At 46.3% G+C, this 27,665-nt stretch overlaps 2 protein-coding genes across 3 annotated transcripts; one reads left to right on the forward strand and one right to left on the reverse strand.

Moving 5' to 3' along the window:
- On the forward strand, positions 1-20,282 carry LOC144509019 (potassium voltage-gated channel subfamily A member 3-like). Its single transcript, XM_078237275.1, has 2 exons — positions 1-1,909; positions 16,550-20,282. The coding sequence occupies exons 1-2, from the start codon at positions 476-478 to the stop codon at positions 16,553-16,555; spliced, it is 1,440 nt and encodes a 479-aa protein (XP_078093401.1). The 5' UTR covers positions 1-475; the 3' UTR covers positions 16,556-20,282.
- LOC144509020 (uncharacterized) lies at positions 5,569-27,430 on the reverse strand. 2 transcript variants are annotated; one of them, XM_078237277.1, is made up of 3 exons: positions 27,335-27,430; positions 26,776-26,996; positions 5,569-7,152 (listed from the first exon to the last, which is right to left on the reverse strand). In XM_078237277.1, exons 1-3 carry the CDS (start codon positions 27,391-27,393, stop codon positions 7,067-7,069), a joined length of 366 nt encoding a protein of 121 aa, XP_078093403.1. In that variant the 5' UTR covers positions 27,394-27,430; the 3' UTR covers positions 5,569-7,066. The 2 variants fall into 2 exon arrangements, with proteins under 2 accessions (XP_078093403.1, XP_078093402.1); XM_078237276.1 differs by having other exon boundaries at positions 26,537-26,996.
- Positions 27,431-27,665: the final 235 nt, after the last annotated feature.

Consider the following 27,665-nt stretch of genomic DNA (forward strand, 5'->3'; position numbering starts at 1 on the left):
TAAAAAATAAAGAGAGAAAACAAGAATTTGAAATAAAGGATTAGATAAATAAACAAATAAATCCAGCAGGGAGGAAATAAGCAAGAGGGAACAAAAAACAATCACAAAGCCAGTGTAATCTGAATGTTGTAAAGAGGGAGCTTGTGGTTCTCGGGATGAAGTATCGATAGTGTTAAAGAGGCGTCTCCTGGCTGGTTTATTTTTATGCCATCAGAGAGAGTTGGCTGAAAACTTGATCTTGTTCCCGAGGAGGGGCTGGCTGCAAAACGATATACTGTTTAATATTGTAAAAAAAAATCTCCAGCACGCATTACACACACAAGGAGTTCTTGTCTCTCTCCCCCCCCCACCTTTTTTTCTACCAAAGCAGAGATTGTGGCTCAGAGCTAGACTGAGCAGCGGCAAGCAACATGGCAATGCCACACTTCTGAGCAACGGAGGATAGGAAGGTTCCTCTCTCCTAACCTCGGAGACCATGGAAAAGTCCCTGTGTAACTATGAGAAGCGCTACGATGTGTGCAGGCAGGGCCACGGCGAGTGTTGCGAGAGGGTGGTCATCAATGTGTCCGGGCTCCGCTTCGAGACCCAGGTCAAGACGCTCCGCCAGTTCCCGGACACCCTGCTGGGGGACCCCCAGAGGAGAATCCGCTACTTCGACCCCCTGCGGAACGAGTACTTCTTCGACAGGAACCGCCCCAGCTTCGATGCCATCCTGTACTATTACCAGTCCGGAGGCAGGTTGAAGAGACCAAACAGCGTCTCCCTGGAAGTCTTCATGGAGGAGCTGAGGTTCTACGAGCTGGGGGACGAGGCGGTGACCCGCTTCCGAGAGGATGAAGGCTTCATCAAGGAAGAGGAGAGGCCCATGCCCAGCAACGAGTTCCAAAGGCAGCTCTGGCTGCTCTTTGAGTACCCCGAGAGCTCGCCCCCTGCCAAGGTGGTCGCTATCATTTCAGTACTGGTGATTCTCATCTCCATCGTGGTCTTCTGCTTGGAGACCCTGCCTGAATTCCGGGACGAGCTGGACCCTACCTTGCCCCTCCACCCCCACCGGGGCAACAGCACCCACCTGGAGGAGACGGGCAACCCTTTCCACGACCCGTTCTTTGTGGTGGAAACCATGTGCATTTGCTGGTTCTCCTTCGAACTCTTCCTGCGGTTCATCGTCTGCCCCAGCAAGCCTGGCTTCTTCAAGAACATCATGAACATCATCGACTTTGTGGCCATCATCCCTTACTTTGTGGCGCTGGGCACCGAGTTTGCCAGGCAGCGCGGGGTGGCGCAGCCGGCCATGTCCCTCGCCATCCTCAGGGTCATTCGTCTGGTCCGGGTCTTCAGGATCTTCAAGCTGTCCAGGCACTCCAAGGGTCTGCAGATCTTGGGACAGACCCTGAAAGCCAGCATGAGGGAGTTGGGCCTCCTCATCTTCTTCCTCTTCATTGGAGTCATCCTCTTTTCCAGCGCTGTCTACTTTGCTGAGTCTGAAGACAAGGACACCATCTTCACCAGCATCCCCGAGTCCTTTTGGTGGGCAGTGGTCACCATGACCACCGTGGGCTATGGAGACATGTACCCCAGCACCTTGGGAGGCAAGATTGTGGGATCTCTCTGTGCCATTGCTGGTGTGCTCACCATCTCCTTGCCCGTGCCCGTGATAGTCTCCAATTTCAGCTACTTCTACCACAGGGGGATCGAGAGTGAGGATCAGACCCAGTATTCGCACGTGACAACGTGCCCTTACCTGCCCCCCAGTCCCAAAACGCAGTCAGTGACTGACAAAAGCACTGAGCTGGAAGATGACCTTATCGACAATTTCTGCGCCCCTCTACAAAATGACATGTTGGATGGTTTTTGTCCCACTGACAGCGGACACCCAGAATCTACCAGCTCGCCGAACCGGAAAGCCTTGGTGACCCAAGTTTGACTTGATTCCTCTTCTTCTCCTCCTCCTCCTTTTCTTCTTCTTCCCCTCTTTCGAAGCTGCTTTATAAATGAATGCAAAAAAACCAAACAATTGCATCACTTAAAACTCCAGTTTACCTCCAGCATTGGGACGGGGTGCGAGGGTTGGGGAAAGGGGGGAGCCTCGATTAACCTGACAACCGTAACTCAGAGACAAACGAGCTTGTAAAAATTCTCAGCAGAAAGTCTGACTTGTGTTTTGCGAAAGGAAATTGGCAATTTGTTTCTTCTAGTGGACTGTTCTATTTATTATTATTTTTTAAAGCGTGCAAGATGCAAAATGCATGAGTATTTGCTGATATTTATTTATCCAGAATAAAACAAAAGGAGTTGGCAGGTTGTTGGCAGTAGTGTTTCTGATCACCAAACTTACAGTGGATGTAGAAACCTTCAATGAACTGTAATAGTGAAGCTCCCTGCACCCGTAACTACTCAGTAAGCCAAAGTTTTTAACATGACTTTAATTGATTGAACCCGGTGCTCCACTCCAGTCTGGATGCTTGAACTCAGTAACCATTACACACCAGTGCATGACTGAGGGAGTGCTGGACTGTCGTAAGTACCCCAAGATGCTGTCTGCCCTACCGTGGGGTGTCACAGTGGCACAGTGGTTAGCATTGCTGCCTCACAGTGCCAGGGACTTGGGTTCAATTCCAGCCTTTACTGGGTGACTGTCTGTGTGGAGTTTCTCCCTGTGTCTGCATGGGTTTCCTCCCGTTTCCTCCCTTATTCCAAAGGTGTGCGCCTTAGGCGGATTGGCTCTGCTAAATTGCCCCTTAGTGTCCAAAGATGTGTAGGTTAGGTGGATTGGCCATGCTAAATTGCTCCTTAGTGTCCAAATATGTGCAGGTTAGGAGGATCATTGGGGTAAATGGGGATAGGGTGGGGCGGGCACGTGGGTAAAGATGCTCTGTCAGAGAATTGGTGCAAACCTGATGGGCTGAATGGCCTCCTTCTGCACCGTAGGGATTCAATGATTCTACTTTGTCAACTCTGAGGTGTTTTGGGATATCCTAAGGCTGGTGAAAGATGCTATAAATGTAAGTTCTTTCTTTTTTTGTGGCCTTCGTTGTCACCAGGGCTAGGCAGAGATGAGGAGAAAGATTTCATTCCATTTGCCAAACTCATTGAATAAGATCTTTTTCTGGAGGGCTGGGGAGAATGAGTGAATACTTTGCCCCTGAACCCTCCCCCCACACCCCCTTTTCCCTCTGGTAAAGGAAAGATCCTCAATGAAGGACCTTCTATTAGTTCATTTAACCCCCCCACCAGTCCTCAAAATCACTTTTTTCAAATTAACAAAACACAGTGTTTATTCCGTGTGATTTTTCGTGGGAGCTGTTATCCAAAGAGAATGGTTTTAATCAGGTAAATGGGGTCGGGAGAGAACCGAACCATTTCCATTGAGCCCGAGTTAGGAACTGGAATTTTCAAATTTAAGATTCAGAAAGTGAAGTTAAGAGAAATTATTCTGCTGAGGGTTGCTAGTCTTAGCTGTGACAAAAAGTGTGGATAGGCTGGGGTTTGTTTTCTTTGCAACAAGAGGCTGAGGAAAGCTTTAATCAAGGTGTACCTAATTAAGAAGGGCGTGAATGAGTGGATTCCATTAGCAGAGATGTCAATAACCAGGGGCTGTAGATTTAAAGTAATTAGCTGAAAGTTTAGAAGGGAGTTAAGAAAAATAACCTTTCCCCACCAGAGGGTAACAGCTTAAAAGAGTGGTGGACGCAGAAAGCATCACATATTTAAAAAATACTTGGATATGCGCTTGCCATAACCTTTGCACAACCTTTGGAAGATTTTCTTTAAAAATAGAGGAAGGGTTAGTTTTCAATTTTATATTTAAGACACAGAAGTGCCCCAAAAGTTACTTCAATCATTGTACAGTAAGTAGTCTCACAACACCAGGTTAAAGTCCAACAGGTTTATTTGGTAGCACGAGCTTTCAGAGCACAGCCCCTTCATCAGGTGAGTCTCACCTGATGAAGGAGCAGCGCTCCGAAAGCTTGTGCTACCAAATAAACCTGTTGGACTTTAACCTGGTGTTGTGAGACTACTTACTCTGCCTACCCCAGGCCAACGCCGGCAACTCCATATTCAATCATTGTAATGATGGTAACAGGCCTCAAAGCTGCCAGTAACCATGCCTCTTCCACCATCTTTAACAGATCTGAGCAAGTATATGTCAACTTTGAAGTAGCTTAGGGTAATAGCGGGGTAGATAGAGAGAAACTATTTCTATTGTGAAGGCAATATGCTGGGGATGCTGGAACCTGAAATGTTCCAGCAGAGAACGCTGGAAAATCTCAGCAGGTCCAACAGCATCTGTGGAGAGAGAATAGAGCCAACGTTTCGAGTCCGGATGACCAGCCAGACTTGAAAGGTTGGCTCTATTCTCTCTCCACAGATGCTGTCGGACCCGCTGAGATTTTCCAGCAGCTCTTTCTATTGGTTGGAAGTCTCGGACTAGGAGACATGGTCAAAGAATTAGAGCTGGTTGTAAAATTCAGAAACTATTCTTCAAGGTGGTAGAGGTTTTAGAATTCTCACCCACAAATGGCAATTGGTGCAAAATCAATTGTTCATCTTGCATCTGAGATTGATAGATTCTATCATGGACATGGGACAAACGTGAGTCTAAGGTGTTAGGTCGCAGATCAGCCATGATCTCATGAAATGGTGGAGTAGGTTCAAGGGGCTGAATGGTCTATTCCCATGGTCAGGGCGCTTTATGGGAGCTTATGAGACACAAATTTGAAACAGAGACACATGGGGAGACATTTGAAATAAAATGCTGGAAAAACTCAGCAGGTCTGGCAGCATCTTTACAGAGAGAACTTTACAGAGAGAAACAGAGTTAACGTTTCGATCTGTATGACTCTCCAAAGCGGTGATCAAAGCATTGGTCAAATAAATAAGTGTTAATGTGGAGAGACATAGAAAGACGGAGAAGTTTAGGGAGGGAATTCTGGAGTTTAGTGCCTGGGCAGCCGGAGGAATGACTAACAATGATAGAAATTGGAATTGTGCAAGTGGGCAGAATTTAAGGAGCATAGAAATCTCAGACTGTTGTAGGTCGGGAGGAAGTTGCAGAGATCGGGAGCAGAGGGCAAGGCCACGGAGCTTTTTGAGCGCAAGGATTTGAATGGCACGGAAACACTTATTATGGAGGGTGCCACTGATGATGACAGTGTTGTCAAAGATATCCCTACAAGTAAAATAACCTGACTCCAGTGTTATAAGAAGCTCCTTGGGACTGATGCACCCATACAAATCAGTAATATAATGCCCGCTATTTGAGATGATTCTATAATTTGAATTGGAATCCAATAAGTAATTTGGAAATTGCCTTATTTACAATGCAAGGTTGAAGTTGTCTCATTAATTGACTTGGCTTCTGTGCAGGAGTATCGAGGTCCAAAATAACTTTATTTCAAATTCAAAAAAAGAACATGAATAAATTTCACTGGAAAGACAGAGGCTGAGGGGAGACCTGCTCGAGGCCTACAAAATTATGAGAGGCATAGACAGGGTGGAATGTCAGAGGCTTTTTTCCAGGGGGTAAGTGTCAATTACGAAGGGCACAGGATCAAGGTGAGGGGGGAAAAGTTTAAAAGGGATGTGCCGGGGGGAGTTTTTCACACTAAGAGTGGTGGGTGCCAAGAAAGCGCTGCCGGAGGAGGTGGTGGAAGCAGGCATGTTAGCAATGTTTAAGAGGCATCTGGATGGGTACAGAATAAGGAGGGAATAGAGGGATACAGACCGAGTAAGGGCGTAAGGTCTTTTTTTTTTAGTAAGGGCATCATGATCAGCGCAGGCTTGGAGGGGCGAAGGGCTGTTCCTGTGTTGTACCTTTCTTTGTCCTTTGTATATAGTCTTCTTCAAGGCTTCAGGATATACTAAAGAGCTTTACAGCCAATACTTTCTAAGTGTAGTCTCTCTTGTAATGAAAGAAAAGAAAAGCAGCCAATTTGTTCACAGTAAGTCCCACGTATCAACAATGTAATAATGGCCAGATAACCTGCTTTGAGTGATGTTGGTTGAGGGATAAATTTTGGCCAGGACACTGGGGAGAACTTCTTTACATCGAAGATTATCTTCATCAGCATTCTCGGTACTTGGTGCCGAAAAAGAGGGTCAGTTATTTTGGACTTCACTTGTGAACCACTAGTTAGAGGAAGTTTTATTTAATTTGCACTGTTCTCTAATCAGATCACGCCTCGAGTATTATGGTCATTTTTGAGCACTGAGAGGCGAGGCAGAGTTGAAGGTACTATGAAATTATAGAGAGAAGTGCCACAATGTTGATCCCTGAACCAAAGAATTAAGTTAGTTATTCTTTTAAGGGATTTGATTAGCGCATCTATTGCCCACCCCTAACTGCCCTCAAGGAGGTGGTGGTGAGATGCCTTCTTGAACCACTGCAGTCCATGTTATATAGGTACACCCACAGTGATGCTAGGGAAGGAATTCCAGGATTAATTTGACCCAGCGATAGTGGAGGAATGTCGATATAGTCCCAAGTTAGGGGATTTTCACAGTAACTTTATTGCAGTGTGAATGTAAGCCTACTTGTGAACTAATAAATAAACTTAACTTTAAGTTAGGCTGGTGTGTAACTTAAAGTTTTTTTAAAAAGTTTTTTTTTAAGTTTAAAGTTTTTAAAGTTGATTTATTTGTGTCACAAGTAGGCTTACATTAACACTGCAATGAAGTTACTGTGAAAATTCCCTAGTCGCTCCGGCGCCTGTTCGGGTACAATGAAGGAAAATTTAGCATAGCCAATGCATCTAACCAGGACATCTTTCAGACTGTGGGAGGAAATCAGAGCACCCGGAGGAAACCTGTGCAGACACGGGGAGAACATGCAGACTCTGCACAGACAAATTGAACCCGGGTCTCTGGTGCTGTGAGGCAGTAGTGCTAACCACAGTCGCCCTAAGGAGGGGAACTTGCAGGTAGTCATAGAGTCAAAGAGGTTTACAGCATGGAAACAGGCCCTTTAGCCCAACTTGTCCATGACACCCTCAAGGTAGTGGTGGTCCCATGTATCTGCTGCCCTTGTCCTTCTAGGTGGTAGATGTGATAGGTTTGGGAGGTGCTGTCAAATGAAGTTTGTGATGAGTTGTTGCAATGCATCTCGTAGATGGTACATACTGCTGCCGCTGTGCAGATCAAACTTGAGCTCTCCTAGAGAAGAGGAGAACAAGAGTGAAAGTTTGTAGAAGTATGGGATATTAAACAATATAGATAAAGTAAATCTTGAGCATGACTTGAAGGTAACCCAAGGTATTTTAATAAGACAGCATAGCTAAATCTGGCAGAAGGACAGTTTGGAAAGATCTCAGGAGGAAATGCTCCACATAAAGATTGATCAACAAGTCAGATGGACTTATAGGAAGGATAATGGATGCAAAACCTTGGAATCACTTTAGTGGATGTTGTGATGGAGAAAGTTGGAAGCATTCTAGGTGAATGAACAAAGTTGGGCCAAATGGAGTGCCTCACCTGTATTTATTCTCAACGTGTAGAATTGCTGGAACTGAAATCTGTAACAGTTTTCAAAATGGGTGACCAGGGCAATGGACAGCCTATTTTCCTAACCCACACTCAGCTGTGTTTTCTAGGCTGCTGTGCGGGGACGGGTGAAAGTGATATTAATAAAGGCTAAAAGGCATTGAAATCCATGCTGTAATTGCATGCATAGAATTGCATGGAATCTACAGAACAGAAACAGCCCCATCAACCCAAATGGAGTATGTTAGTGTTCATGTTCCGCACAAGCTTTTCCCCCACTCTATTTACTCCTTCCCACCCTATTCCTTTCTCCCTCATGTGTGCACTATGATACGGGTGCATGCATGCACAGACCTCATCTTTAAGAAGTTTATTTAATCTTTACATATAATTAGGTAAATCTTTACACAAGTTTGGACAGGCTGAGTGTGTGGGCATCTGCATGGCAGGTGCAGTATAATGCGGATACATGTGAGGTTATCCACTTTGGTAGCAATAATAGGAAAACAGATTATTACTTGAATGGGTGTAAATTGAGAGAGGTGGATACTCAACGAGACCTTGGTGTCCTCGTGCATCAGTCGCTGAAAGTAAGCGCGCAGGTACAGCAGGCAGTAAAGAAGGCAAACGGTATATTGGCCTTCATAGCGAGAGGATTTGAGTATAGGAAAAGGAATATTTTGCTGCAGTTGTATAGGGCATTGCTAAGGCCACACCTGGAGTATTGTGTGCAGTTTTGGTGTCCTTATCTGAAGAAGGAGGTCCTTGCTACAGAGGGAGTACAGCAAAGGTTTACCAAGCTGATTTCTGGGATGGCAGGTCTGTCATGTGAGGAGAGACTAAGTTGGTTAGGATTATATTCACTGGAGTTTAGAAGAGTGAGAGGGGATCTCATAGAAACTTATAAAATTCTAACAGGGTTAGACAGGGTAGATTCAGAAAGAATGTTCCCAATGGTGGGGGAGTCCAGAACTAGGGATGATAGTTTAAGGATAAAGAGTAAACCTTTTAGAACTGAGGTGAGGAGAAATTTCTTCACCAAGAGGGTGCTGAAGTGTGGAATTCACTGTCACCGAATGTAGTTGAGGCCAAAACGTTGTCTGATTTCAAGGAGAAATTAGATATAGCTCTTGGGGCTAAAGGGATCAAGGGATATGGGGGGAAGGGGGATCAGGATATTGAATTCGATGATCAATATGAATGACGGAGCAGGCTCGAAGGTCCGAATGGCCTACTCCTGTTTCTAGTTTCTATGTAATTGTCAAGAACGTACAGCATTGCTGATTCAAAATCCTGGAACTCCCTCCCTAACAGCACTGTGGGCATACCTAAAATACATGGACTGCAGCCATTCAAAGAAGATGGCTCACCACCGTCTCCAGGGCAGTTAGGGCTAGGCATTAAATGCTGGCCGTGCCCAGATTCCATGAACAATTAAAAGAAAAAGAAACTGACCATTTAGCCCAACAGGAGCATGGTGGTGTTTATGCTCATGCCTTAATTCATCTAATCCATTTACTTATCCTACTCCTTTTCCTCCTGTGCATTTAGCTAGATTCTCCTTAAATACATCAATGCTATTTGCCTCAATCCCTTGTAAGAGCGAGTTCCACCTTCTCGCCAATCTCTGGGTAAAAAGTTGCTTCTTAATTCTCTATTGGATCTATTAGTGACTGTCTTATATTTATGGCTCTTAGTTTTGGTCTCCCTCTGAAATCTCAGCGTGGGCGGGGCGGCGGGGGTGGGGGGGTTGGTTCTGAAGGTTTGGTGTGAAAAGCTGGATGTGTGGAGTAATAGTAAAGTGGGAGCAAACGGATAGGAGGTAGAAATGTCTTTGAGATTTGGTTGTGGAGTTTATTGATTAAGGAACTTCCAACTCCAATTTTATACAGAAAATCCAGGTGCATTTGGTCAATTATTTGGTGTCAAGAAAGGACATCAGATCCAGTGAAATTAGCTGAAAATCTGATAACATTTTACAATGCTAAACATTTTCAGCACTCTCCCGTTGTACGACTAGATATCCCAACATTTGGCAAAAAGATTCCCGACAAGAAAATTCTAGACAATTATGTTTCTATTGACCAGTCTCAGTTTCTCCACACTCTTGTAAAAGATCCTCTGTGTACATTACATTCAGACCCCGCTGTGTGTGGATGGTAAAGAACTCTTGATCCTGGGGGCCAGTTGAAAATTTCAAGATTTAAATCAATAGATTGTTATTGGACAAGGGAATCAAGACAGGTTAGTGGGGTTGAGGCATGAACAGACTGACTGGCAGAATAGGTTCAAGGGGCTAAATGACTTACTTCTTATGCATAAGATAACTACATACAAGGGATATGATAATGTACACCATTTTCTGAGTCTACATTACTGGCAAGGAAACTTTACTCATTTATCACCAAATCGTGAACTTGATTTTCAGTCCTTTCAAATTAATGGATGCAGAATTATGGGAACCAAGATAGCGATTTTCTAATGTTTCCAACAGAGCAAACATTAAAATCCTTCCTGTAGCATGAGCACTGGGAGCAATGGCGTGCCTGGAACTTGTGTAGGTCATATATTTTGATCGGCAAACTAAATTTATGAGTTCCTTATTAATCAGGACTTTGTAGGACACCTCAGCAAAGCTTTCAGATTAGAGTCAGAGGGTAAAAAGTTGGGAGTCAGAAGATAAATCATCAGAACCTTCTCACCCCAAAATGCCGAGGAATAAGTTAAGCACTCGGGGTGGCACAGTGGTTAGCACTGCTGCCTCACAGCACCAGGGATCTGGTTCGATTCCTGGCTTGGGTCACTGTCTGTGCGGGGTTTGCACATTCTCCCCGTGTCTGCGTGGGTTTCCTCTGGGTGCTCCGGTTTCCTCCCACAGTCCAAAGATGTGCGGGTTAGGTTGATTGGCCAAGCTAAATTGACCCTAGTGTCAGGGGACTGGTAGGGTAAATATGTGGGGTTACGGGAATAGGGCCTGGGTGAGATTGTGGTTGGTGCAGACTCGATGGGCTGAATGGCCTCCTTCTGCACTGTAGGGATTCTATGATTCTTCTACGGTTCACTTGAAATGCCATAGCATACGAGGCTATGGTGCGAGTGCTGGAAAATGGCACTGGAATAGATAGGTGCTTGATCGCTAACACAGACATGATGGGCCAAAGGGCCTTTCTCTGTGCTGTAAAACTGTATGATTTTAAGTTATTAAGCGCAGCCACTAAAGCAGACAGTATAAATACGGAGACAATTAGATGTGTTTCTGGGTTACAGTTTAAGTGGAATCAATTTATCGAAAAGAGTTTGTTGAGTCTAAGCTAGTGCGACACTGAGCCTATCCTGCACAGGGTAACGGAACGACTGATTTGTGAATCAGTTCAGACTAAAGGATAGCTGTTTGATGGGCACGAATTTCAGAGCATGCTGTAAGTCTCCCAGTATTGAGATGGCAGATAGAAGCCCTTTAAATAAAATAGCCACGGCGTTATTTGTGAGCGGTAACCTAAGTCCGAGAATTATCTCTGATAAGGCCAGCCACTGTTTTCTCATAAACAGATGAAACACAGACAGTGATTGAGTGGATTCTTCAGCTGTTGCCGTACGGCACGGTCTAATGGAAGTTTAGTGGGGCAGTTTTATAATCTGAGTGCAAATCTGCTCTTCGGAGCTGGTTAGTGACAGGCCGTGCAGTGATTTCCCCACCACCTTTCACCAATAGGCAAGAGGATGCGGCCTTGGAACCACATTTCAGCACATGATAAGTTCTTGATCCAGACCGTGAAATCAGGAGAGGTACAAATGCTGTGTAGATACTTTGCACAGTAGCTCAGGGGTGAATCTATGGTCAACCATTAAATCTATTCGCATGTACTTTGTACATGGCAAGTGGCAAGTGCCTGAGATGCAGTGTTGCCAACTCTCTTGAAATTCATAGAATTCATAGAATCTACAGTGCAGAAGGAGGCCATTTGGTCCATCAAGCCTGCACCGACAACAATCCCCCTCAGGTCCTATCCCCGTAATCCTATTTACTCTCCTAATCTCCCTGACACTGGGGTCAATTTAGCATGGCCAATCAACCTAACCCCCACATCTTTGGAGTGTGGGAGGAAACCAGAGCACCCTGAGGAAACCCACACAGACACAGGGAGAATGTGCAAACTCCACACAGACAGTGACCCGAGGCTGGAATTGAACCCCGGTCCCTGGCGCTGTGAAGCAGCAGTGCTGACCGCTGTACCACCGTGCCGTCTCTTGGAATGCCCTGGAGTCTCCAGGAATTAAATCCAGATTAATCTGTGCTGCACATGGCCTCTGGAGGAAAATAGCCAGGGCACACAAAAAAACGGTGTAAAAATGGGATAGCCCAACCTAAAAGGATCTTCCAATTGGCTAATAAAGACCATGTTAGCTTTCTCAATGGCCTGGTAAGGCAATACACCATGAAGATGGACTTGTTGACTGGCCAATGGTGGGTGTGTTGGTTTGGAACGGGAGGTCATGTAATGAAACCTCTCAGAGCATGTCCAATGGGATGATATCACTCACACCACCTTTTGGAGCAGTGGAAATGTGTGCTTTGGAAAATGCCTACAGGAAGGAGGACAGTCTATGTGTTAAAGTGGGTGGGGAAGGGGCATGAGCAGTTTGTCACTGTGTAACTTCCTGGCTCCTCACGGTCAGATTTGGGGGTACTCCAAAGATGAGCTGGGGAATCACTCTCCGAAGTTCCCAGGTAAGGATTTACATGGAAATTACCCAGAAGCGCTAGCTTCCCCTGGAAGATTGCACTGGGAACCATCCAACAAAATGATTTAAATGGCTAACTTTGGATGGTTCTGCCAGTGTTACACTCTGAAAGAGTTAGAAGAAATAAAACCACTCCTAAGTTCCGCATGACTATTTTAAAGACCCAGACTGAGCCTCGCACACTCCGGAACCCCACCTTCTGATTAATCACCGCCCCCCCACCCCCACACCCCCCAACCCCCGCAAGGCATTCAGAATCCCCTCACCAATTCCCCATAAGACTCCCCCCATCACCAGCCATATACGACTAACCCCCCTCCCCCCACCATCCCAACTCCCTCCTCTTGACCCAACTCCCCCCGCCGCCCACCTCAATCCGACTAGCCCTCCCAACCACCCAAATCCCATCCACTTACTTTCTCCCCGGCCTGTAACTGTCACTGGGCCCTTTAAACCGCCCTGCTTTACGGCAGCCAGTGTTGTAAAAAAAGGGGGCATGGCCTTCCTGAGTTCACTGGGTTTGGCCTGCGGGGACTCGTTCACTGCACATCCTGAGCAGCTCCAGAGATTTCCACACAGTTTTCCAGAGCGTATAGGTATGCTTTACACACACGAAATTCCAGTGGGCCACCACTTTCCAACACTGGTTGGATGTTATGGTGTGGAGATGCCGGCGTTGGACTGGGGTAAACACAGTAAGAAGTTTAACAACACCAGGTTAAAGTCCAACAGGTTTATTTCCCACTCACCTGAAGAAGGGGCTTAAGGCTCCGAAAGCTTGTGTGGCTTTTGCTACCAAATAAACCTGTTGGACTTTAACCTGGTGTTGTTAGACTTCTTACTGGATATTATGGCCCATAATTGCTGATTAGGTTTGGTACATTTAGATTTTCTTCACTTTACCATTGGCAACTGTGTGTTCAGATTCTCTGCAACTCCCTCCGTACGTCACATCCTCCTCCCCTTCCCCCTCTGACACTCCTTTGCACCTCCCCCTTTGACCAAACTATCAGTCACATCTCTTAATTCCTCCTTTTCTTTGGCTCAGGGACAATTTGTGTCTGATTGCTGTTCCATGAAGCACCTCGAGACATTTTGCTGTGTTTAAGGCACTATATAAATGCACAATGTTGATATTTCTTGTTATTGACTGCACTGTGAGAGCAATCCATTCTTTGCAAAGTGCTTTGAGGGAGAATCGGAGGATGTTTCTTTGGCTGGGGACAGCACAGGACTGTGGGTGGCTGACACAAAATAAGATTTAACAAATTGATTAAGAAAATCAATGTGCCCGGGCTGAAAGCTTTTAAAAAGGTACAGAATCATTCATCACAATGCTGCCTATTAACAGAGTTTATCAGCTCCAACCTTCACAAACAGAAGGCTAAAGAGACACATCACAACGTCTCGATGTCTGACAGATCAAATGCTGCAGTAACAGCTGCAGCTCATTGCCATAGGGAGCTATACTGACCGGGGCAAACATTAACCCTGTCGTGTGTCAGCTAACCAGCTCTGCACAGGAATCCGAGCCAGCGTCTTCATCTTGACGCACGCCCAGCCAACCATCTTGCCCCCTTCAATATCGAACCTGGGGCGGCACGGTGGCACAGTGGTTAGCATTGCTGCCTCACAGCACCAGGGACCCGGGTTCGATTCCTGGCTTGGGTCACTGTCTGTGAGAATCTGCACGTTCTTCCTGTGTCTGCGTGGGTTTCCTCCGGGTGCTCTGGTTTCCTCCCACAGTCTGAAAGAGTCATAGAGTTTTACAGCATGGAAACAGGCCCTTCGGCCCAACTTTTCATGCCGCCTTTTTTTTAACCCCTAAACTAGTCCCAGTTGCCCGCATTTGGCCCATATCCCTCTATACCAATCTTACCCATGTAACTGTCTAAACGCTTTTTAAAAGACAAAATTGTACCCGCCTCTACTACTGCCTCTGGCAGCTTGTTCCAGACACTCACCGCCCTCTGTGTGAAAAAATTGCCCCTCTGGACCCTTTTGTATCTCTCCCCTCTCACTTTAAACCTATGCCCTCCAGCTTTAGACTCCCCTACCTTTGAGAAAAGATATTGACTATCTAGCTGATCTATGCCCCTCATTATTTTATAGACCTCTATAAGATGTGCGAGTTAGGTTGATTGGCCATGCAAAATTGCCCTTAGTGTCAGGGGGACTAACAGGGTAAATATGTGGGGTTATGGTGATAGGGCCTGGGTGGGATAGTTGTCGGTGCAGGCTCGATGGACCGAATGGCCTCCTTCTGCACTGTAAGGATTCTATGATTCTATGATTCTTGATCTTTCTGATTTTTGTAGCATGTCTTATGGACTTGCAAGCCTCCAGTCTAGCAACCCTCCAAGTCCCACTTCAATTCGCCGCTTCTCATTTGTGAGCTTAGTGGACTATTCGCAACCACAGGGAGAGGGGAGCGCATCAGCACTGATTCCAATCCTGTCCTCATCCCAACATCCAATCGCTTTCTGTAGAAGTCACCAGATAGCAATTTCTGGCTGATCTCCCACCTCTTCAGCCTGTGATATTTTCAGCTATCCCAGCTTGGCTCAGTTCAATTCTCTGCACCGCAATGTAAAACGGTACAAGGTACAACACAAAGTATTGAAAATATGGCCCCGATCTCATAAACTTGTGAGTACATCAGGTCTATATAATAAGAGGCGTAGATCAGCCAGATAGTCAATATCTTTTCCCAAAGGTAGAGGAGTCTAAAACTAGAGGGCATGGGTTTAAGGTGAGAGGGGAGAGATACAAAAGTGTCCAGAGTGGCAATTTTTTCACACAGAGGGTGGTGAGTGTCTAGAACAAGCTGCCAGAGGTACAGTAGTAGGAGAGGCGGGTATAATTTTGTCTTTTAAAAAGCATTTAGACAGTTACATGGGCACGATGGGTATAGAGGGATATGGGCCAAATGCGGGCAATTGGGATTAGGTTAGGGGTTCAAAAAAAAAAGGCAACATGGACAAGGTGGGCCAAAGGGCCTGTTTCCATGCTGTAAACCTCTATGACATCGGCTTAAATGGACAAAGGAAAAAAGAACAACGTTGGAAATAGTTGAAATAGCCATTGGGAAAGCAGTGACTGATTTTTGCTGATGTTCAACCTCCTACCCCCATCCAAAACAAAAGTATATGGAGATTTCAAATCTAGTTCATGGTTTGAGTGCCTGAACAACTTCCCATGCACTGGCAGGGGATGGCACACCATGCCCGCAGTGTCTGGGGTACCCAAACCAACGGGTTGCCTTGACCATTGCCAGTGGATATTGAATAAAGATTATTCCTTGGCTATAAAGACAGTTCTCATTTGAAAGGACTTCCCGTCTTTCTGATGCTTGGCTGCTGATTAACCCAGGATGTGAATAAAGCTGAATTTTCAGAGGCTGAATCAGGGGATGAGGATAAGGTGGAAGAATGAAGGTGAGGCTGAAGATTAGCCATGATTTGATTGAATGGGAGAGGAGGCTCAAAGGGCCTTATCATATAATCATAGAATCCCCACAGTGCAGAAGGAGGCCATTCGGCCCATGGAGTCTGCACCAACTCTCTGACAGGGTATCTTACCTAGGACCTCTCCCCCACCTTATCCATACATTTACCATGGCTACTCCACCTAACCCACACAGCTCTGGGCACTAAAGGACATGTTTTTACCATGGCCAATCCACCTAATCTGCTCATCCTTGGACAGGTAAATAGCTTATACCTGCTTCTATCTTTTCTTCTTGAGCAGGAACCAGACCGGATATATCCTCATCGATATTAGAGATTGAAGGAAGTACAACGAAATCACTATTTCAGCTGGAAAGACTGGAATTAAGAGGAAGACCAGGTCTGGTCAATTGTCACAAAACAATCAGACTGCTGTTTGCTCACTGCCTTTTGGGTACCTAGCCCAATGCTTGTTCATAATGACTACCTGAAATCCCCATCCTCTCAAAGGGCACCTTGATAGCTCAGCTAGCAAAGCTACCATATGATCAACCAAGCAGGTGGCATGGTCTCAGGTTCCAGCCCCGACCTGTGCAAGGTCACATTTGTGTGCAGTTCTGGTCATCACATTACAGGAAGGATGTAATTGCTCTGGAGAGAGTGCAGAGGGCAGACTGGAGCCAGAGCCTTCACTCCACCAGCCCCCAACCCCTCTGACCTGGAACATTGTGACCTTCCACAGGCCCCAAGCATTCCCTCCAACCCCCCTCCCCCTCCCCTCCCCTCCCCCCCAACCCCATACAATCAGCTCACACTTCTAAAAATCAATTCACACCGTTTAAAAATTGCTAACACCGCTCTCTTAAATCTTCTTGCAGGTCTAGAGATCCTCCGACCTCCAAAGGAAGACCCTAACCCAGCAGTGACCTGGAGCACCCTAACACATGGACCTGGCCATTGGCTCATCCACAACTGCAACCCCAGAGAGCCCATTCACTTAGCGGCCTTCGACCCGTCCGCACCAGAGTGTGGTCTGAACATCCTCCCACCTCTGAAGTCAAACCGCAGCCCAACATCTAACCACGCAGACCCGATTGCCGATGCAGGAACCGCGGCAACAAATCCTCCACCCACACATCGACCGAAGCGAATAACCTCATTGGACACAACTATACCCTTGATGCTGCAGGCTACTCACACTATCTCCCAGACCCGAACAGAAGCAGCCACTCAAGGAAACATGGGGAACCCGCGGGCGAGACTGAAACAACATGGTCCCAAGGCCCCAGCTTACTCCTGGCAAATGTCCAATTTCTGGAAGACAAGCTGGATGAACTTAAAGCCAGACTCACTTTTCAAAGGGAACTGAGAGACAGGTGTGTGCTCTGTTTCATGGAGACATGACTCACTCTTAATTCATTGGACTGTGCACTACAACCAGCGCATTATTCAATCCACCGAATGGACCGTACTCAGGCAAGGCTAGGGGAGGTGGGGTCTGCTTCCTGATCAACACCTCTTTGTGCTCAGATGTAGCAACACTGGCGAGTTTCTGTTCCCCGAACCTAGAATACCTGATGCTGAAATGCCTCTACTACCTGCTGCAGGAGTTCACCCCTATTATCCTGACAGCAGTTACATCCCACCCCATGCGGACGTGAAGATCGTGCTGGATGAAATATACACCACAACAAATAGCCTTGAGATGAAACGTACCGTGGCCTTGTTCATTGTGGCCGGGGACTTCAACCAGGCCAAGCTCAAGGGTGTCCTACTTAGATATTATCAACACGTCTCCTGCCCCACCAGAGGCACAAACATCCAGTACCACTGCTATACAAACATCAAACATGCCTACCGCTCTATTGCCCGTCCATACTGTGGCAAATCAGACCACAAGGCTGTGCTCCTGCTCCCGGCTTACAAGCAAAACCTGAAGCTGGAGAATCCGATAAAGCAAATTGTGCAATGTTGGTCTGAGGAATTGGATGATCTCCTAAGGGACTGCTTTGAGTCAGTCGACTGGTCAATATTTAAGAACTCAGTGACCAATCTGAACGAGTACGCCACTACAGTAACAGACTTCATTAGTAAGTGTGTAGAAGACTGTGTGCCAAAGAAGCAAATCCATGTGTTTCCCAACTGGAAACTATGGATGAACAGGGATATCCACTGCTTACTGAATTTCAGATCGGGTGACCCTGATCTATACAAGAAATCCAGATACGGTGTACAGAGAACCATCAAAGATGCCAAAAGACAGTACCGGACCAAGCTAGAGTCCCAGGCTAGCCACACCGACCCCCACGATTATGGCAAGGTCTACATGACATAACAGGTTACAAGATGAAGGCATGTAGAATTGTCAGCAACAATGTACCCTTTCCCGATGAGCTTAACTCATTCTATGCCTATTTTGAGCAAGAGGTCAGTGAGAGGACTTCATCTGCCCTGGAAGCCTCATCTGAACCGGTATCCAAGGTCACTGTCGCAGATATCAGGTCGGCCTTCTTAAAAGTTAACCTATGGAAAGTGACTGGCCTGGACTGTACCTAGACGAGCACTCAGATCCTGCATGCACCGGCTGGCAGGGGTATTTCCAGACATCTTTAACCTCTCCGTACACTTTTGGAGGTCCCTACCTGCTTCAAGAAGACGACCATCATCCCTATATCAAAAAAATGCCAGGCAGCGTGCCTTAATGACTATCGCCCAGTGGCTCTGATTTCCATCATAATGAAGTGCTTCAAAATGTTAGTCATGGCACAAATCAACTCCGGTCTCACAGATTGCCTGGATCCACTACAGTTTGCCCGCCTATCGCTGCAACACGTCCATAGCAGACGCTATCGCCCTGGCCCTACACTCAACCCTGGAACACCTGGATAACAAAGACACCTATGTCAGACTCCTATTTATTGACCATTATTCCTACAAAACTCATCTCTAAACTCCATGGCCTGGGCCTCAGCTCTGCCCTCAACTGGATCCTAGCCTTCCTAACCCACAGACCGCAATCAGTAAGGATAGGCAATGACACCTCTACCATGGCTATTTTCAACACCGATGTCCCACAAGGCTGTTTCCTCAACCCCTTATTATACACCTTATACATTAATGACTATGTGGCTAAATTCCCCTCCAGCTTCATTTTATGTTTGCTGATGACACCACCATAGTGGGTCGGATCTCAAACAATGACGAGACGGAGTACAGGAAAGAAATAGAGAATCTGGTGAAATGGCACGACAACAATAATCTCTCCCTCAATGTCAGTAAAATGAAGGAGCTAATTATCGACTTCAGGAAGCGTAGTGGAGGACATGCCCTTGGCTATATCAACGGTGAAGGAGTGGAAATGGTCGAGATCTTCAAGTTTCTAGGTATCCAGATCACAACAACCTGTTCTGGTCCCTCCATGCCGACGCTATAATTAAGAAAGCCCACCAACGTCTCTACTTTCTCAGAAGACTAAGGAAATTCGGCATGTCCACTACGACTCTCATCAATTTTTATAGATGTAGCATAGAAAGCATCTGTTCCAGATGTATCACAGTTTTGTATGACTCCTACTCTGGCTAAGACTCCAAGAAACTACAAAGGACTGTGAACATAGCCAAATCCATCACGCAAACCAGCCTCCCATCCATTGACACTTCATATACTTCCCGCTGCCTCAGAAAAGCAGCCAGCATAATCAAAGACCCATCGCACCCCGGACATTCTCTCTTCCACCTTCTTCCTTTGGGTAAAAGATACAAAAGTCTGAGATCACGTACCAACCGATTCAAGAACAGCTTCTTCCCTGCTGCCATCAGACTTTTGAATGGACTTACCATATATTAAACTAATCTTTCTCAACGCCCTAGCTAAGACTGCAACATTATATTCTGCATTCTCTCCTGCCTTCCCCCTATGTACTCTATGAACAGTATGTTTTGTCTGTTATAGTGCGCAAGAATTTTCACTGTATCCCAATATATGTGAAAATAATAATGCAAATTAAATTCAATCAATAAACCAGCTTTCTAACACTGTGGGACTCACTAAACCAGATTTCTAACACTGTGGGACTCACTAAACCAGATTTCTAACACTGTGGGACTCACTAAACCAGATTTCTAACACTGTGGGACTCACTAAACCAGATTTCTAACACTGTGGGACTCACTAAACCAGCTTTCTAACACTGTGGGACTCACTAAACCAGCTTTCTAACACTGTGGGACTCACTAAACCAGCTTTCTAACACTGTGGGACTCACTAAACCAGATTTCTAACACTGTGGGACTCACTAAACCAGCTTTCTAACACTGTGGGACTCACTAAACCAGCTTTCTAACACTGTGGGACTCACTAAACCAGCTTTCTAACACTGTGGGACTCACTAAACCAGCTTTCTAACACTGTGGGACTCACTAAACCAGCTTTCTAACCCTGGCTATGACTGTAACACTATATTCTGCACATTCTCACTTCTTTTCTCCCTTTGTACTCTATAAATGGTATGTTTTGTCTGCATAGCGCACAAGAGACAATACTTTTCACTGTTTTCCAATACATGTGACAATAATAAATCAAATCACAGAAAATTACTAGAATATTGCCAGGGTTGGAGAATTGTAGCTGCAAAGAGAGATTGATGAGGTTGGAACAGTCCTTGGATCAGAGAAGGCTGAGGGGTGACATGATTGTGGTATTAAAAATGTGAGGGGTAGAGAGAGAGAGTAGATAGGAGGAGCCTGTTTCCCTTGGCAGAGAGTTCAAAAGCCAGGATTAGAGGGGACATGAGGAAATGCTTTTTTTATGCAGAGGGTGGTGAGTGTCTGGGATTTTATGCCTGAATTGGTGGTGGAGGCAGAGACCCTAAATTCGTTTAAGAAATATTTGGATCTGCACCTTAAATGCTGTAAGCTACAGGGCTATGGGCTGGGTGCAGGAAGGAGGGATTAGAAAGGGCACCCGAGTGTCTTTGGGTTGGTATGGACAAGATGGGCTGAATGGCACCCTTCTATGCTGTATAATTTCGATGGTTCTAGGGTGAAGCTCAGCATTCATAGTCTATGGAAAGGGAGAACAGACACTATTCCTCCTCCGAACCATTGTTTGATGACCTTGGGCACATGTAATGAGTTGGGCCTGGCCATTTCAAGCACCTTCATAAATATACTGACTAGGCTCCTGTAGATTATGGGAGGAGCAGATGGCATTGTGGTACAGTACCATCGTTGGACTGGCAATCCAGAGGCCAAGGCTAATGTTCTGGGGACAGGGGTTGGGATTTGAGTTCTGTTCATAAATTTGAAATATAAAAATAGGTTCAGTAATGGTGACCATGAAACTATCATTGATTGCTGTAAAACCCAGCTGGTTCACTAATATCCTCTAGAGAAGGAAATCTGCCATCCGTACCTGGTCTGGCCTATGGGGCGGCATGGTGACACAGTGGTTAGCACTGCTGTCTCACAGCACCAGGTTTCGATTCCCGGCTCGGGTGGTTGCCTGTGTGGAGTCTGAACATTCTCCCCGTGTCTGCGTGGGTTTCCTCCAGGTGCTCTGGTTTCCTCCCACAGTCTGAAAGATGTACTGGTAAGGGTGCATTGAACAGGCGCCGGAGTGTGATGACTAGGTGATTTTCACAGTAATTTAGTTACAGTGAGCGTACTTGTGACACTAATAAATAAAGTTAAACATCGACTCCAGAGCCACAGCAATGTGGTTTACACTGAGCCCTCTGAAATGACCAAGTGAGACACTCAGTTCAAGGCAATTAGGGATAAGCAACAAATGTTGACCTTGTCGCAAGAGAACAAAAAATAAGAAGCCCTTCATTGAGGAAAGACCCATTAAACTAGTTCTCCCAAAGTCCTAACTAATATCTATCCTTCAACTATAATCATTAAAAACCAAATGATCTGAGCACTAATCTAATTTGTAGGCGCTTGTTGTGTGCAGTTGGCTGCCACATTTCCTAAGTAACAGAAGGTATCATGAGATCGAAAAGATGTTGTCTTTGCCAACACTTTCAGGAGAAGGCAGAGGGCGGCACGGTGGCACAGTGGTTAGCACTGCTGCCTCACAGCGCCAGGGACCCGGATTCGATTCCCAGCTTGAGTGACTGTGTGGAGTTTGCACGTTCCCCTCGTGTCTGCGTGGGTTTCCTCCAGGTGCCGGAGTTTCCTCCCACAGTCCAAAGATGTACGGGTTAGTGTGATTGGCCAGGCTAAATTGCCCCTTAGTGTCAGGGGGACTAGCCACGGTAAATGCATGGGGTTATGGGGATAGGGCCTGGGTGGGATTGTGGATGGTGCAGCCTCCTTCTGCACTGTAGGATTCTATGATATAAAACTATGAATTCAAGGCCAGCTGGCATCATGGGAAGTGAATTCTTGATGCATGAGTGTTGAAATAGAATAATCTTACTATTTCTTGTCTCTATTCACACAGGTTATGTCAATACTGGCAACATTGTATTCATTGACCATCCCTAGTTCCCTGAGAAGGTGATGGTTTTCCTTGCAAGCTTGTGACTGAATGCTGAAAATATACGTCATTCTGTTGGTCATAGAACTCATGTGTGTTCTCTAATAAGCCATTTGAAATGTCAAGGATTTTTCAAGAAATGCAATTTAAAAAAAATATTTGTTCATCAACATGGACATCGTTGGCTGGGCCAGCATTTATTGCCCACCGTTAGTTGCCCTTGAACTGAGTGACTTGCTCAGCCATTCAGAGGGCAGTTGAGAGTCAACCACATTGCTGTGGTTCTAGAGTCACATTTAGGCCAGACTGGGTAAGGATGGCAGATTTCCTTCCTAAAGGGACATTAGTGAACCAGATGGGTTTTTCCGAGAATCGACAATGGTTTCATGGTCATCAGTAGATTCTTAATTCCAGAAATGTAGTGCAGTTCTTTTAAGAAGACTTATGTTGAATGATGACAATAGGATTAGTTCTGTGATAAGGTTAATTTGTATATCATGAGTAAAATGGAGCCAGTTGTCCACTAAATATATTTACCTTTCATTGGGTAGCCCCCTGCAACTCTTATTAACTTGTGTTCTGAAGAAGAACATGTTCACATAAAATGACTTGAAGCTGATTGGTGATGTAATCAATTAAATTTAACAAGCATAGAATTGAGCAAAGGTCACTAACTTTAATCACATACTCCATTCAATCAATCCTCTAATCTGCCAATGCAACCAAAACTTACACAGAAAATTGGCCTGGTAAATACAAATGTCAGCAACATCAGATTTCTTTAGCTCTCTGTGTAATGCATTAAGAGTCTTTGTTTATTCCTGTCTTGCACAAAAGCAAATTGGGTAAGCGGGCCAATCTATGGCTTACAAAGGAAATTAGAGATAGTATCCAAGAAAAAAGCACACAGATTGGCCAAGAAAAATCAGAGGTCTGAGGATTGGAAGCAGTTTCGAATTCAGCAAAGAAGGAACAAGGGATTTATTAACAAGGGGAAAATACAGTACGAAAGTAAGCTTGCAGGGAACATGAAGACTGACACTAAGAGTTTCTACAGATACGTGAAGAGAAAGAGGTTGGTGAAGACAAATGTAGGTCCCCTACAGACAGAAACGGGGAATGTATAATAGAGGACAAAGAAATGGCCGAGTAACTGAATACATACTTTGGTTCTGTCTTCACAAAAGCAGACACAAATCAGATGCAAGAAATGTTGGAGAATGCAAGATTTAATGAGAGGGAAGAACTGAGGGAGATCAATATTAGTAGAGAAATGGCGCTGGGAAAATTGATGGCATTGTGTCGGATAAATCTCCAGGGCCTAATAACCTACATCTCACTTAAGGAAGTGGCTCTCGAAATAGTGGATGCATTGGAGGTCATCTTCCAGGATTCTATAGACGCTGGAACAGTCCCTGCAGATTGAAGGGTAGCGAATGTCACTCCAATATTCAAAAAGGGAGGTCGAGAGAAAACAGGGAATTATAGACCAGTAAGCTTAACGTCGATAGTGGGGAAAATTCTTGAATCCATTATCAAGGACTTTATAGCAGAGCATTTAGAAAGCAGTGGCAGGATCAGACAGAATCAGTATGGATTTGTGATGGGGAAATCATGCTTGACAAATCTGTTGGAATTCTTTGAAGATGCAACTAGGAGAGTTGACAAGGGGGAGCCAGTCGACGTGGTATATTTGGACTTTCAGAAAGCATTTGACAAAGTCCCACATAAAAGATTATCATGCAAGATTAAAGCGCATGGGATTGGGGGAAGTGTATTGAGATGGATAGAAAACTGGTTAGCAGAGAGGAAACAAAGAGTAGGAATTGATGGGTGCTTTTCAAATTGGCAGGCAGTAACTAGTGGGCTGCCACAGGGATCGGTGCTGGGACCCCAGTTATTCACAATACATATTAATGATTTGGATGAGGGAACAAAATGTAACATCTCAAAGTTTGCAGATGATACCAAGTTGGGTGGGAGGGTGAACTGTGACGAGAATGCAGAGATTCTTCAGAATGATTTGGACAGGTTGGGTGAGTGGGCAAATCAAAGGCAGATGCAGTATAATTTGGATAAATATGAGGTTATTCACTTTGGAAGCAAGAACAAGAAGGCAGATTACTACCTTAATGGCTGTAAATTGGGAGAGGGGAGTGTGCAGTGGGACCTGGGTATTCGTGTGCCCCAGTCACTGAAAGTAAGCATGCAGGTGCAGCAGACGGTGAAGAAGGCACATGGTATGTTGGCCTTCATTGTGAAAGGTTTTGAGTGCAGGAGCAGGGATGTGTTGTTGTAATTATACAGGGCCTTGGTGAGGCCACACCTAGAATATTGTGTGCAGTTTTGGTCTCCTTTTCTGAGGAAGGATGTTCTTGCTCTCGAGGGAGTGCAGCGAAGGTTTACCAGGCTGATTCCGGTGAAGGCGGAACTGAGGTATGAGGAGAGATCGAGTAGGTTAGGATTGTTTTTGCGAATGAGGGGGGATCTCATAGAGACTAATAAAATTCTAAAAGGACTAGACAGGATAGAAGCAAGGGGGATATTCCTGATGGTGGGGGAGTCCAGAAACAGGGGTCACAGTCTGAAGATTTGGGGTAGACCATTTAGGACAGAGGTGAGGAAATAGTTCTTCACCCAAAGAGTGGTGAGCCTGTGGAATTCATTACCACAGGAAGTCGTCGATGCCAAAATATTGAATGTATTCAAGTGGCGGCTGGATATAGCACTTGGGGCAAATGGGATCAAAGATTATGGGGAGAAAGCAGGATTAGGCTACTGAGCTGGATGATCAGCCATGATCGTGATGAATGGCGGAGCAGGCTCGAAGAGCTGAATGAACTCCTCCTGCTCCTATCCTCTATGTTTCTATGTCTGCCTCGAGAAAAATGGGAACAAATCAGAATTAAAGAGATGTTGAGAGTGAAAGAAAAGGGATAATTTGGTATCTTTGCAAGAAGAAAAGAGACTGTGTGCAGCACGTGAAATTCAAAAGTATCCAAATGAAAAACTAGTTCATTCAAATTTGACCATATATACATACATACACAAATGGCCACAAGAGGATGCTATTACACTCTTCCTTCTGCTTGGTCTCCTTACTTGAGAAAGGATATACTGGCACTGGAGGGGGTGCAGAGTTGAGAAGGTTGGCTTATGAGGAGAGACTGAGTAGACTGGGGCTATACTCATTGGAATTCAGAAGCATGAGGGGAAATCTTATAGAAACATATAAGATTATGAAGGGAATAGATAAGATAGAAGCAGGGAAGTTGTTTCCACTGGTGAAACTAGAACTAGGGGGCATAGCCTCAAAATAACAATTGCAATCCCAACTCTGATCCCTGAGGCACGCCACTAGTCACTGATCGCCAACCAGAAAAACATCCAAATATCCCCACTCTTTGCTTCCTGTTAGTTAACCAATCCTCTTTTTGGACACGTGGGGCCCAATTTTACCATCAAGTTGCGCCGGTTTTCGGGTGCGAAAACTTGGTAAAGTCGGGCATGAGGTGAATAGCGCGATCCACACCTGCCTCTGCACCAGTTCCCCCTCTACCAAGGCCCGAAAATGGACGCGATCAGGACCGCACCCAAAATGGGTACAACGGCCATTTAAATGCATTTGAATGCAGTGGCCTGTGATACACGTGGCGATCGTCCTCTCAAGGACCTTGAGGGCCCTGGCCTGCTTCCAGGTGTCTGGGATGTTTCCATGACACCCTCTCCATCCCGCTATCCCTGAGATGACCCGGTGTCAGGAAGGGGGGAGTCAGAAGGTGAAGCCACAGCCACAGTCTCCTAGCTGGAAGGCCCCGGCATGTGCTCGAGCCCTCCCTCCTCCCTTGGGGTTCCTGTGGGCCCCTGGATCACTCCATGGGACGGTGGTGCTTCTGCAGTGAGCTCCAGAAGCTTCGGCGTCACCTGGCCCTAGCAGTCCTGGAGGACCACCTGCGTCCTACCCATGGTGGTCGAGCCCTCTGAGATGGCCACCTGAGTCGGGGGCCGCAGCAAGTACCCTCTGAGACTGGGCCATGTTCTGCAAACCCCTCGACCGTGGCCCTCTGAGACTGGGCCATGTTCTGCAGCCTCTCAGCCATGACCCTTTGCGACTGGGCCACATTCTCAAGGACTACTGCTGTAGCCCGCTGTGTCTCAGCGCTGTCCCACTGAGTCTCCTGCAAGCTCTTGAGCCTCTCAGCCATGGGCCGCAAAATCTCAAGAAGTCTATTCAGTCCCTCAGCTGTGGCCTGCTGTGACTTGGCCATCGCTTGGAGCCTGCCACTCATGGTGAGGATCCCCTGCCCCAGGCTTTCCACTGCAGACGCCATCCTTGCAGTGCTGGCCTGGGAAGCACACAAGACAGGCAATAGCTGGCTCACCTGAAAGCTTTGGGACTCCTCGCAACAGCCTCGCAGTTGGTCCAGTGTGGCCGTCAGCCCCTCCTGAATTGCCTGGCTCTGTTGCTGCATCTCCAGTAGCTGAGGGAGAAGTGATCGCAGAGGCCCAGCATGTAGCCTGGGGGCAGCTGAATCCTCGCCTCTGGCAGGCCCCCACATGCCAGAGGCCTCGGATGTTCCCTCCTCCTCCCAATGTACATTATCAGATGTGTCGTGCTCACCAGAGAGTGACCCAGAAGCCTCACCACTAACTGGACCCACCGACATGTCAGTAACTGGGATGGTGAGCTGTGAGATGGAAGCTGACGCCAAAACGATGCCACCCTCAGAGGTCCCTTCACCCATATCCTCCGAGGACTCGTCCGAGCTGTCCTGACCAGGATGAGCGGGAGGTGCAGTACGGGCTAGAATCCAGAAGGCCCTGGGGCATCCGGATCTGTCCCTGCAACACAGGACACAAGGTTAAGTGCAAGGGAGGGAAAGGAATCCAGGATGCAAAAAACGTGATTCACATTTCTCCATTGAACGTAGAACAAAGCCCCAAAAAGTTACATCATAGGAACAGGCCCTTCGGCCCTCCAAGCCTGTAGCGACCAGGCTGCCCATCTGATTTGTTACCTCCTACCCTTCCGGGGACCATATGCCTCTATTCCCATCCCATTCATATAGCTATAGAGATGTCCCTTAAAGGTCACTATTGTATCTGCACCTGCGAACTCCCCCTGGCAGCGAGTTCCAGGCACCCACTACCCTCTCTGTGCAAACAAACATGCCTCGTACATCTCCTTTAAACCTTGCCTCTTGCACCCAAAACTCGAGCTCCCGAGAAGTTGCCTCATAGTGAGTGGAGGAATGACAGGTGCTCACGTCTTGACGGCAGCCCGACCACGCTGTCGCTGACAGCCCGCACCTCCCCGTCCCTTGACAGCTCCAGCGCCTGCTCCTCAAATGGGGTGAGGACCCGGAGGTCTGGCTCACCACCCCATGTCTTCACCCTCTCACGGGTGTTATGGTTGGTCTTCTCCTGTGGAGACAGAAGGAGCCATGAAACAAATGATGGCGTGACTCCTGCAAAGTATCAGGTGGTGGGCCCTTAGAGGGCAAGCGCAGT

This window comes from Mustelus asterias, chromosome 21 (assembly GCF_964213995.1).
Source record: "Mustelus asterias chromosome 21, sMusAst1.hap1.1, whole genome shotgun sequence".
Taxonomy (NCBI): domain Eukaryota; kingdom Metazoa; phylum Chordata; class Chondrichthyes; order Carcharhiniformes; family Triakidae; genus Mustelus; species Mustelus asterias.

Coding starts and splice junctions, on each gene's coding strand:
- LOC144509019 (XM_078237275.1), top strand. CDS start 476: ATGGAAAAGTCCCTGTGTAACTATGAGAAGCGCTACGATGTGTGCAGG.
- LOC144509020 (XM_078237276.1), bottom strand. CDS start 27,393: ATGAGGCAACTTCTCGGGAGCTCGAGTTTTGGGTGCAAGAGGCAAGGT. Junction 26,997..27,334: donor AGGCAAGGTTTAAAGGAGAT/GTACGAGGCATG, acceptor CCTGTGTTGCAG/GGACAGATCCGGATGCCCCA. Junction 7,153..26,536: donor AGGAGTCCCAAAGCTTTCAG/GTGAGCCAGCTA, acceptor CCTCTTCTCTAG/GAGAGCTCAAGTTTGATCTG.